The sequence below is a fragment of the Artemia franciscana genome, chromosome 9, assembly GCF_032884065.1.
Source record: "Artemia franciscana chromosome 9, ASM3288406v1, whole genome shotgun sequence".
NCBI classification, from domain to species: Eukaryota; Metazoa; Arthropoda; class Branchiopoda; order Anostraca; family Artemiidae; genus Artemia; species Artemia franciscana.
In genome coordinates this window covers 26,206,771-26,219,475 of record NC_088871.1, presented here as the reverse complement: position 1 = coordinate 26,219,475, position 12,705 = coordinate 26,206,771, and the positions used below count along the sequence as shown (strand labels likewise).

General features: G+C 35.3%; 1 protein-coding gene across 4 annotated transcripts in view; it reads left to right on the top strand.

The window, feature by feature from the left end:
• Positions 1-12,705, top strand: part of LOC136031204 (sushi, von Willebrand factor type A, EGF and pentraxin domain-containing protein 1-like) — a 196,603-nt gene that overhangs the window by 113,062 nt on the left and 70,836 nt on the right. For all 4 annotated transcript variants that reach the window (XM_065710568.1, XM_065710569.1, XM_065710571.1 and 1 more), the window contains exons 10-13: positions 889-1,107; positions 7,381-7,588; positions 9,122-9,402; positions 11,819-12,013. In XM_065710568.1, the coding sequence (XP_065566640.1) occupies positions 889-1,107; positions 7,381-7,588; positions 9,122-9,402; positions 11,819-12,013 (903 nt within the window). The remainder of the gene's footprint in view (positions 1-888; positions 1,108-7,380; positions 7,589-9,121; positions 9,403-11,818; positions 12,014-12,705) is intronic.

Sequence of the window (12,705 nt, the reverse complement as noted above, 5' to 3'; positions counted from 1 at the left end):
AGTCTTGAAAGAAAAAAGGCCTTAAACTATAAACTATTAAACTATAAGGCCGAAAAATCTCTTAAACTACTATTTAACATCTCAGGTGTGCATCGTCATTACGTAACTTATGTGTCCTTCTCAGCTACAGGCAAGAGCTCCCTCACGAACTACTGAAGAAACAAGTCACGCGAAACTGCGTCATCCTTACCATATGTAAACATTCCCTAAATACGTAAGAACCAAAGAAATCTTGAAGAAAAACGTCTTGAAAAAATTTTTCGTACAAAACGTCTTGAAAAATGTCTTGAAGAAAAATGTCTTAAAAACATCTTGAAATTTCTTGAAACGTCTTAAAAAATGTCTTGAAGAAAAATATTTTAAAAAACGTCTAGAAAGATCTTGAAAACGTCTTGAAAAACGTCTTGAAGAAAAATGTTTGAAAAACATCTTGAAATATCTGTAAACGTCTCGAAAATTTCTTAGAGGATGCTGTGAAGAAAACACTCCCTATGATGTAACGTTTACGTGACTATGGGTTATTCTAAAGTGCCTGTGACCCCGCTACTGATGATTTTTTGTTACCAACATTAAAAAACCAAGCATTCGACACATTGGATTTTCTTTCTTTTTTTTGATGAATCTCTCGCAGTTTTGTTCCTTTTCCTAACTTGTTGTTCCTTTTCTCCACAGGTTTTTCGTTGTGGGATAAAAATGGGATTTAATTTAAATGAATCTGCCTAAAAAAAAACTTGACAAATTTGATGGCATCTAAGATGAAACCATGGAAAATCTTATTCCGATGTTACCATCGATTTAAAGCATGGGTTTATCCATAGAATTTGATTGTAAAGTAATGAATAGTTTTTTTTTTGTTAATTAAAATTGAAAAATGTTGATTCATTTCAGCGCGATGCAAGCATTTTCCTCCCAGACCTAGGAATGGCATTGTTATAGCCCCAAAAACGGAACATGGAATGAAGGCACTGTTTAAGTGCAAGGATGGCTATGTTTTAGAGGGCATAAATACAACTGAATGTAGATTTGGAAACTGGACGAAGAATAAACTTGAAATGCAAGATAAAAATGGAACTTGGACTACCTTAGTTGGACCAATTTGTCGTGAAGGTGGTTATTTTTGTTTTTGTTTTCCTGATTCTGTGATTAATATTAATAGTAACTATATTTTACAATCTACAGCCATATATGGTGGCAACTATTTAATAAAATGTCTGTCTAACGACATTGTTCTTTTCAAAATAAAAGAAACTTAGTTTTTGACACTTCGTTTATGATATTTTCTCCTTAGTTTGTGTACTGTGTTAAATAAAAAAAACTGAAAGTAAGGAGCGATATTAAAATTTAAAACGAGCAGGAATTATTCCGTATGTGAAAAAGGCTGTCCCCTCCTCAACGCGTCATTTTTGACGCTAAAAGTTTATAATTTTTAGAAGTAGAATTGTATCAAGAGTGAGGCGTTGAGGAGGGGACATCCCTTTTCATATCCGGAATAATTTCCGCTCATTTTAAATTTTAATGTCGCTCCTTAAAAAACTTGTTTGTTTTTTCTATTTAATTTCTGAATGTTTTTTAACTAATGCAGGTTCGAATTTCTCTCACCCTACATGAAAATTTAAAACGAAATTTACATAATAATTTTCGCTTTACCATACCGTATATGAAGGGTTGCTTCCCACTCAATACCTTGCTCTTTACGGTAAAGCTGCTAGTACTTTTAAAAAAGCGTACTGTTCTAATCAAACGGACCCCATGTTTCAGTAGTTGTTCTTAAGAATTGGGACAAACGTTCCAACTTAGCGTAAAGAGCAAGGTATTGAAGAGGAGGCAATCCTTCAGATACGGAACAATTAATGATCGTTTTGAGCGTTATTTTTGCTTCTTACTTTCAGTTAAAAAAAAAAACTTGTTTTTATTTATCTAATTTCTGATCGTTTTTTAAATAACGTCGATAAATCTGGCTCACCCTCTATGAAATATACACGGACACCCTTTATTGAAAACTCTTCCATAGAAATTTTATCCAACTTACAGCTCACCCACCCCTTTCAATTCTCTCCAGTTCTGTCCTCTCCGAAAATCCCCCCTAATGCCCCCTTCCATGGACATTAACTCCCGGAAAAAATAAAACACGCGCAAAATGGCCCACAGATAGTTCCCCTGGAACATCTCCAAATGCTAAATTTGGCAAAGAGAATTTAAGGCAATTGAAAAGAATATCTTATAGTGATTCTGTCAACCCCCCCCCCCCTCTCATGTAATATTTCCCCTGGAAAATTCACCTGCGGAAATTTCCCACCAAAAAGGAGATCATCCCTACAGAAATTCACCCTAAGTACACCCCCCAAAAAAAGTATGTATACTTCTCAATAACAAATAACCTATACGAAAATAATGGGCAAATTTCATAACTTACAGGCCTCTCCCCGTGGACTGTGGGGGTTAATTTACACCTAGTTATTTCATTTTTCAACTATACTGAACAAAGTAGCTATCTCAAAATTTTGATCAGATAACTTGGAAGAAAAAAGGGTGTAAGGGGGGAGGGGTTTTGCTTTCCAATCTTTTCAGTCACTCCAAAAGGGAACTAGAACTTTTAATTTCCGTTCGAAAGCACCCTCTCCCGATACTAGTGGATTATTAATTCAATAACGACCATTCCTGGAAAAAAAGTAGATAAACACACATCCGTGATTTGTCATCTGGGAAAATAGCAAAATTCACATTTTTATATATAGGAGCTTGAAACATCTACAGTAAGGTTCTTTGGTGCTGAATATGGCAGCGTGATTTCATTAAGATTCTTTGAATGCTATGGGATGTTTCCTTTTTATTTCAAAAATCGCAAAAATTTTCTCAGGCTTGTAACTTTTGATGGGTAACTCTAATCTTGATGAATCTTATATATTTGGAATCAGCATAATAAGCTGATTCTTTGATGTATCTACTGATATTAAAATTCTGTTTTTTAGAGCATTGGCTTCTATTGAGCCGAGTCACTCCTTACTTACAGTTCGTTACCACGAACTGTTTTATTAATGAGATTGATATCGAAGGACGATATATTTGGATTCAAATTCAATTCCTTTTTTAACTAGTCTTTTGATTTTATTGACTCTTTGTTTGTGAGTTGTAAGCTACAGTTTCTTCTGCTTTTTGAGAATTACCAAATAAACCTTAGGACAAATTTTATATCTTCCCAGTAAGAACGTCTTTATTTCTATTTATTTATAATTCTCTATGTCATTTCTTTTCGTCCCGGGAAGCAATGTCGAAGAGAAGTCCAGACAGACAGTTTCAAAATTTCATTGCCCCCTCCCAGAATTTCTTCTCTCCCTCCCCAGAAGAAAAGAAGAAGAAATCCAGACTACGTACCTGGTGGGAATCAAACAGTTCGTGGTAACGAACTGTAGTAAGGAGCGACCCGGCTCAATAGTAACCGAAACTGTAAAAAATGGAATTTTAATACCAATAGTTACATAAAAAAAATCGCATTTTAATGCTGATTTTAAATATATAACTTTCATCAAGATTAGTCATACCTATCAAAAGTTATGAGCCTGAGAAAATTTGCCTCATTTTAGAAAATAGGGGAAAACACCACCTAAAAGTCATACAATCTTAACAAAAATCACACCATCAGATTCAGCGTATCAGAGAACCTTATTGTAGAAGTTTCAAGCTCCTATCTACAAAAATGTGGAATTTCGCATTTTTTGCTAGAAGACAAATCACGGATGCGTGTTTATTTGTTTGTTTGTTTTTTTTCCCCCAGGGGTGATCGTATCGACCCAGTGGGTCCTAGAATGTTGCGGGAGGGCTAATTCTAACGGAAATTAAAAGTTCAAGTGCCCTTTTTAAGTGACCAAAAAATTGGAGGGCACCTAGGCCCCCTCCCACGCTCATTTTTTCCCCAAAGTCACCGGATCAAGATTCTAAGATAGCCATTTTATTCACCATATTCGAAAAACTTAATAACTATGTCTTTGGGGACGACTTACTACCCTGCAGTCCCCGTGGGAGGGGTTGCAAATTACAAACTCTGACCTGTGTTTACATGTAGTAATGGTTACTGTTTTTGGTTTGGGAGGGAGAGTTGAGGTGGGGGGGTTACGTGGGAGGATCTTTCCATGGAAAAACTTACGGGGGAAGAGACTTTCAATGCAATATTATAAAAAACAATGAAAAAATAAATATGAGAAGCTTTTTTCTACTGAAAGTCAGGAGCAGCATTAAAACTTAAAACGAGCAGAAATTATTGCGCATATGAGGGGTTTACCTCTTCGTAATACCTCGCTCTTTACGCTAAAGTATTTTTAGTAATTTCAACTATTTATTCTACGGCCTTTGTGATTCAAGGGTCATTCTTAAGGAATTGGGACAGAATTTAAGCTTTAGTGTAAAGAGCGAGGCATCGACGAGGGGTAAACTCCCTCTTATACGCAATAAAAATATACGAATATAGAAGTTCGTTACGTAAGTTAATACGTAAAATACGTATATTTTTTACTAATGAAAATGTTCGTAAAACAATTATAAGTTCTAGTTGCCTTTTTAAGTAATCAAAAAATCGGAGGGCAACTAGGCTTCCTCTCTCTCCTTTTTTCTCAAAATCTTCCGATTATAACTATGAGATTGCCATTTAGAAAAAGAAAATTAATATGCAAATTTCGTTTTAATTATCTATGTGCGGAGAGCCAAGATCAAACATGCATGAATTAAAAAAAACTTGTTTTTTTATTTAATCTTAAAAAGAGCCAAACAACTGGCTGATTATAGTTCTGATAAATAATTCCAACGTTAGCTGCAGTGCTAACAATAGTTTTTTTTTGTTTTTTTTTGCGAATCTTTATCTGGATATCTGTGGAATATAGGCTTGGAGGCAAATTCATGCATTATTACAGGATATGCTGAATAGCTGAAATAATTTTTCCAATTGTGTTGAATAATTGGAATTTGAATGAGTAGAAATTATCCTAGAATCTGATTTCACTTTATGACCCGGTTTGCCAAATTGATATACCAATTAAATAGGACTTTTTTTTTACTTTGACTTGACTTTATTAAACAAGAAATGACATATATAAATCTTATACAAAGGAGACAGGGAGGCAATTCGTTGAGCATAGTAAAATATTTAGCGTTACCTATTATAAATTGTCGTCATTATAGTATTCTTTCTTTATTGATTTTTCTCACAGCCACTTGATAAAGAAGGGATGGTCGTATAAACATCGGAGGGGGCTCATACGATTTTAAATTGAAATTTCAAGTTCCCTATTAAGAGTCAAAAGTGAGTGGAGGGCAACAAGCACCCCTTCCGAGCCTTTTTGTCTCCTGATATATCCGGTCTAATTTTGAGACATCCATGTTGTCTAAAATGGTCCAAAGGTCAAATACCTGCGTCGTTAAGGTTAACACAGCCCCAACAGCTCCTGGGGTGAGGGCCCTAAGATATCCAAGTTGTCCACTGTTAACATATAAGGTTTTTAATTGGAAAAAGGGGGCATATTTGATCCTAGGTCTCCAAAAAGGCTTAAGGTATTAAGGTGAAACTTTGAAGAATTATTGATAGGGTACTAAACACAATCAAAACACAACAAAGAGAGATAAAACTCAATGAAAAGACAACAATTGAGACTGTGGCCAGTAGAAAGAAAAGAGATGAAAGACTAATCCAACGCGGATATTTCGCCTGTATGTAAACTAGGCGTCTTCAGCACAAAAGAAACAAGATAAAAAAAAAACTAAATAAACTGAAAACAAATCAAACCACCACCAATACAAGTGTCGCAACTTATCCACGTAGGGAAAAAAAGCTATCAGAGTTACTTCGATGCAATTCGGAAAAAAAGCAACTCAAAGAACTTTCTTACATGCAGGATATAGCATTTGGAAAAAGAATATTTCTTTTATATTGGGTGTGTTTGGAAAAGTTACGGGTATTAACGGGAAAATTTGGGAATTTTTGTGGGGTAAATTAAACTAAACCAAAAGACACTACGTGTATTAAGTTTATCATAAAGGTGTATCTGCAATAGTTTAAGAACAACTCAGGGCACTAACTTTAAACTTTCAGGAAATGTTGAGGGAGATGATGAAAAGTTGTAGGAAGAGGAATATCCCCCATCCCGCGCCTTTTTTAACTTTTCTTTCCCCAAAGATATTCGACCAAAATTTTGAAATAGCCGTCTTGCTCAAAGTAGTCTAAAGATCAAATGACTACGCCACCGGAGATGACGTAACCCCTCACAGTCACTGGGTCTATGGTTGTGAGTTATCCAAGTTGGTTGGTGTTTATATATAAGGCTGGTTATTGAGAAAACGGGGCATATTTTATCCTGAGTCTCCAAAAAGGCTTAAGGTATTAAGTTGAAACTTTCGGAAAATACTGAGAAGATTTCGAACAAGACCAACACACATTATATGCACGATGGTTATCAAGAGGGTGCAACATTATCTACATCTCAGGTACGGTTGAGGGTATTAGGCTGAAACATTCAAGGTATGCTCAGGGGTATGCTTAAAAGTGACCAATGGGCAGATAGCCCCCCCCCCCCGAACTGGTTTATTTAGATGCCTCATCCCTAACACCAATCAAAATTTGAAAAAAAAAGTTTGTTAGCAATAGTCAAAATATCTAATAGCTATGCCTCTGATGATGCCAAGCCCCTCTCAATAGTCAAAAATTCTCTTATTGTTACATATTTGATCTGTCATTAAAAAAGGAGGAGTTTTCATCCTTGGTGTATCTAAAAAGTTAAAGGCATTAAGGTGAAACTTGAAGAAAATTTTAGGGGGATGCTGAAGTAAATCAAACGATTTACTAAGATTTGCGATATTATAGGAATGACCGACGGTATTAACTAGAAACTTTTAGGGTTGCTGCTACTGCTTCTACTGCTGCTGCTTCTGTAATAAATAAAATGGGATTTGTTTTCATTGAAAAGAAATTGGAACAATCTTGAATAGATACCCCCCCCCCTTCTAAAAATAGACATGGTTTTAACATGATACGTATGTATCATCACTATTGAAAATTAATTTCAGACTTTTTATCTACTACCTCTCTTTTTAGATATTTTGTCTTCAGTAATAATTGTAGCCTTTACATTGGGCCATTTCTTGTCATGCCTAAGCAATTTGCATACCAATTTTTTTTTTATTTGGACACCATTGAGCTTCCGCTGGGTTTTCATCTGGCTCATTCAACTAATACTAGTTTAAGCATCGCCTATAAATTCAAACTAACACTCAATCATTTTCTGTGTATTTTTTTCAGTAACTATGTATTGTTTCAGTAGCTATGTAACTTAGTGCATAGTTCCTTTGTGTTTTTTTTTCATTAACTCTATTTTTTCGGTGACTATGTTTTTTTTTCAGTTTTCTGTCCATTTCCTGGATATATTGAGAACGGCAAAGTTTTATTAGTTGGCTACATGGGATTGTATGACTATAGACCTTACGTAAAGAAAGTGTCAAATAACCGGCAAGTGATGTATGAATGCGATAAAGGCTATCAACTTGAAGATAATGGACCAGCAGGTGCGACTTGCGTTGCTGGAAAGTGGAGTCCATCAACTTTACCTAAGTATGTTTAAGTTCGCTTTAACTCACAGCTTAGATATACAATTCAGTTATGAAAACTCCTATTTTGCCCATGAGAAGCTCTTGGTGCAGAGCTCTGAACTTGGCGCCTCCTCCGAGCCCACGCTCCGACGTGTAGGTCGTACTACAATATCATGGGCGGGAATGTAATATTGTTTTGTATTGGTATCTAAGCTGTGAATTGCTCCAACTTTTAGATTCAGACTGCCAGTTTCCTGTCTCCAGCCGCTAGGATCGCTACCGCGCACTATGTCCCAAAAATAAATCGAGTTTTCATAACTGTATTGTATATCTAAGCTGTGCTTTAACTGTACTTTCTTTTACACTGTCATAACTATCTTTTTTAATTGAAGGGTTTGTTAGTACATCGTTCTTAATTGAAGGATTTTTAAACATAAAAATTTTGTTTGTTTCATTAAAGAAGAAAATTCAATCTTTTAGATGTAACCCAAAACGTGCAGAAACGAAACTAATCAGATAACTCAAATAACAAATGAGAGTGTTCAGCATAGTCGAAATATCTAGTAACTATGTCTTTGAAGAAGACTTGACCCCCCACAGCCCCTAGTGGAATGGCTGCAAGTTATGAGCATTGCCCATTGCTTACATATAGTATCGGCTATTGAAAAGTATAAAGATATTTTTGGGGAAGGAGGGGGGTTCCAGCGAGGGTGCATACTCGGGAGGATTTTCCATGGAGGAGTTTTCGTGGTGAAAGGAAATTTTCCTTGAAGAGGGTGCTGGATTTCCCGGTATTAATTAAAAAAACAGTCACAAAATAGCATTGATACAATGTTCAGGGAACGCTATTAATTTTTATTTTTCAGGAAAACTCAAGAAGGTGCAAAACTAAATTAAACAATGCTGTATGTGTCCAGATTTTTGTACTTTCTTTTGTGGCTGTGCAATTTTGCAAGTGGGGACATTTTCCGTAGGAGGGGTGGAATTATCCGGGGAAATTTTCGGTGGGTGGGACAGGATAATTTTCAAAAGTAATTTTCTGCGGGAGGAATTTTCTGGGGGGGGGGGAATTTTCCCTAAGATATCTTATCAACCTTTTAATGTTGAAATGTTGATCATTTCAATGGTCAATCTTGCATTCGGTGAATTTTTTCGTATTGGGGGGGGAGGTGAATTTTCCAGGTGGTACTTTTGCGCAGGGGGAATTTTTTTTAGGATATCTGATCAACATTTAGAGGTACCCATTATGAGCTTTCTCTGTGGCTGCTCAATTTTGTAAGTGGGGAAATTTTCCGTAGGGGGGAGGAGATTATCCGAGAGAATTTTCCGGGTGGTGCCAATTACTCTGGACGGTTTCTTGTATGGGAAATGTTCAAGTGGAAATTTTTCCACTAGGGGGGAAATTTTCTGCTAGGATTTTCTGGGGGGACGCCTGACATCACGTACTTCATCGCTAATACTATTTGATTCGTATTTGATATAGTGTATTTCCTGGATAGGTTTTGCGACCAAAGTTCTTGTTTAAGGTGAAACAATATTTGCTTTTTAATTTCAGTTGCTTGCCTGACCAACATCCAAGAACAAGAATTACTCGAGAAATTCACGAAGCTCAAAATAGGACTAAGCGTCAATCTCGCAGTGGATCTTTTGTACCCAGAAAAAAGCTAACGACGACCACCACAACTACAATCGCACCAAGGGAGTATACTTTTCCATCAACCATCAAGTACAATTATGGGAAAAAAGATGTGAATGACACATCCATTGTCAATATGAGCTCAAAAAATCGAAAAAAGAAGAAAAAGAAGAAGTCAAGAGTTAAGAAAAACAAAAAGGGTACATTTAAATATGTATATTCTTGAATTATTTGTATTTTTTGTGTAAAATGTAGCAGAAATATTTTCTCTGAGTGAAACAAACCTGTAAACTGCCAAGCCCAAAGCCTGCAGAGACACCAGTACTGCGACATAACCAGCAATTTTGAGCCACTAGACTATTGATAAATGTTTTACCTGACATTTTGGATAAGTTCTATTTATTATTTACTCATCAGGTTTCTTTAATGTTTAAAAATGGAAAAGAAAAACTTATGTTTCTTGCACTGGGACCAAGTGAATAGAACAGAGTATAAATCTCTGGAATAATGTTTTATTAATGAATCAGCGAATGCTATTATTAAGGTAAGATGACAGGAAAGGTATATAAATATTCCAATGACAAAAATGTATTTTATGTGAAAGTTTCCTTTATTTTAAATTCCATTTCTTTACTTTACAATTTGTTTTCAACAGCTGCGTTTTAAACCTGTTTTAAACTTGGGGTTTTCCTTGTTACTTTACATCTTTAATAAAATAGGCTACCTCTCTGTAATGTCAAAGATGGATTTCTTTAGAGGACTATTGGCGAGAGTATATGAAATTGGTGAGGGTGAGTATATGAAATGAGTTGTATATGTATGCTTCTTTCTTCTTCTTTTTTGTTATGGCATACTTTACTTTCTTTGTCTGCCTTTTCCTTATCAATATTGATTACCAAGGAAAATTTTTAAGACAATTGTAGTAGCAGTTTCATATGAAGCATAAGAAATACCCAGTAATTTCAGAACGATAAAATAAGAAAAACAAAGAAAATCCAATTTTGGAATAATTTTTTTTACAATTATTTTCCTAATCAACCTGTATTGAGACTGAGTTTGTTGTTGTTTAATTTTTAAAAATCATAATAGAGCAAACAATCCTTCCTTACCTCTTTGGAGTTTTGGAAGAGATCTTGTGTTGTAGATTGTTGTAGTTTACTAATACCAAAACTCTCTGCAGCACCAAGCGCCTGGGGCTGAAACATTTTTGAACGTTCCTCCTCCATCGTAATTTATCCAAAGCCTTCCTCTGTATGCCTTCCCATTAAGGTGCAGTTTTTCTTAAATTCTTCCTTACGACCTCCTCCAAACTAATTTGGGGACGAGCTACTTTTTATTTGGCACTAGATGGTTGGCCATAAGGAAGATACTTGACATTCTGTACACCTTAATTTATTCCCTTCTACCCTTGTAAAGCCTCTTGAGAACTTAAATTAATATCCATTTATATGTTTGACTTCGTTTACCCACTCTCTGTTTGAAATGAAACATTTTACAAGGATTCTACTAATATTTTCGTACGTATTTTAAATTTCAGAACCATTCCATTATTCCTTAATATTCAGCTAAATCGCGTCCAAGAATATTTATTTCCCCAAATATATGTGTGATAAGAGATAAAGAGCCATCTTCTGACGAGGGAATCCCCTCAAGCAGCATTTTATATTATTAAAGAGCAATAATCATGTGTATATACATTTATCTTAATTTCTTCTCAAAAATGAAACTAAAACTTTTTATTAGTCGGCATACTTACATTTTTCGTTGTCAAAAACGATCTCCTCCTAGCATCCTGGTCGTTTTCATAAATTGTCTGCTGACTGGAACTACAGACCCCTGAAGGTTGTATGCCCTGAGCAGAAGTAAGAGTTTCAAACGTATTTCCTTTTACAAATCATTTAAATACGAGATTTTAACGCGAGCGATGCTTGGTCTCACTCTTCAGTAAAATTAGTAAGATGTCATTTTCCAGTTCCTTATTTGCTGTTTTTAGTTGCAAACATGTTCAGCTTGAAAAAATAGCCTCGGGCATAGGCTACTGAGATGAAAACAAGATTTTGAAAAATTTGAAAAAAAGAGAAAAATTATCTTATATTTACTTTATCGGTATTCTGGGGTCCAGGCAGTCAGCCAATACACTTGTAGTCTTTTTTCATTTTGTTTTTCTTATTTTGTTGTTTCTTTGATAGTTTTTTTGCACATATTTTGCTATTCTTACTGTCTGCTCATCTGAATTATAATAATGCCCCCATCCTTGCTGAAGCTACTCTTTCCTTACAATGTATGAGCTACTCTATGAGTATCTTAAAGAGTCACAATACCGACGCATTGACCGTTCAGTCCGTCGCAAGATAAGAAGAAAACAGTCATAACAACAAATTCATATTGATTAGTAATTGTTCAAGAGTAACAAGGTGAATTTGGAAAGTAGAAGTGGGAAAGCAGTATGTGTTAAAAAATGCATCTATTCTGTATTAAAGATTAGAATTGTAGATTCTGATGGTATTTTGACAAATGATTCTGATTATAGCCTCGTGTTCATCGCATTCTTAACCCTGTAAACTAACTTTTCCTTACTAACTTTTCCCTATATCCCTGTGTGTTCTTTTTTTCCAGATCCTTGCAATCCTATTAGAGTGGCATCTTATACGCATTTGGATATTATCTCTCCTGGAATAGACGCTGCAAATCCTTTTAGTTCTGGATCAGTAGCAAAAGTCTCTTGCAGTCAAGGCTATGTTCCAAATGTCAATAGAACTGTTAAATGTTCTTATGGAAGATGGAGACCAAGAACCCCTAAATGCATTGTCAGTAAGTTTAATTTTATCTTGAACGGTTAAATACAGACATTTATTTTAAAGGGATTCTCTTACTAAATTCTTAACCCTATGCGGCTATTCATGACAATTAAATAATTGCAATATGAATGATTTATTTGCCCGAAAAATAGATAGAAACTTTGAAGAGACAGCGGTGCTTCGTTAAGACATGGAAGAGCTAATGACCTTGTACTTATCATCAGTAAAGGATGCGGTGACATTCAGATAGTCTAAAACCGATTTATTTGTATTACATACTACGCTCAGAATACACATGCAGAGTCGCCAACCACTGTATGGCTGATATGAGCTAGCCAGGTGGTTTGAAGCCTGTTCTATGCTTTACTAAATCCAGGACAACTCCCACAGGAATTAACTTCCTCCTAAATGCACACTAATATTGTGTAACGGGGACCGTATTAAAATATGTCTTTCAGCACGGGAAGCTCATTCTTTGCTGTCTAAAATTGGAATAGCGGCGTTCCAGTACCCACGAAAATCAAATTTAGCTAAAACCGAATATACAAATAGCTATTTCTTGTGCCAATAAGTAAAATTATACACATGTTTTGATAGTATGTAAATTTATGTATGGTACTTATTCCAAATGTAATTTCTGTTTTATAACAAGTTTGTACTTTTCTCGCTAAGGAGAGTGGAAGGGATATTTGAGAATCTTAGAAT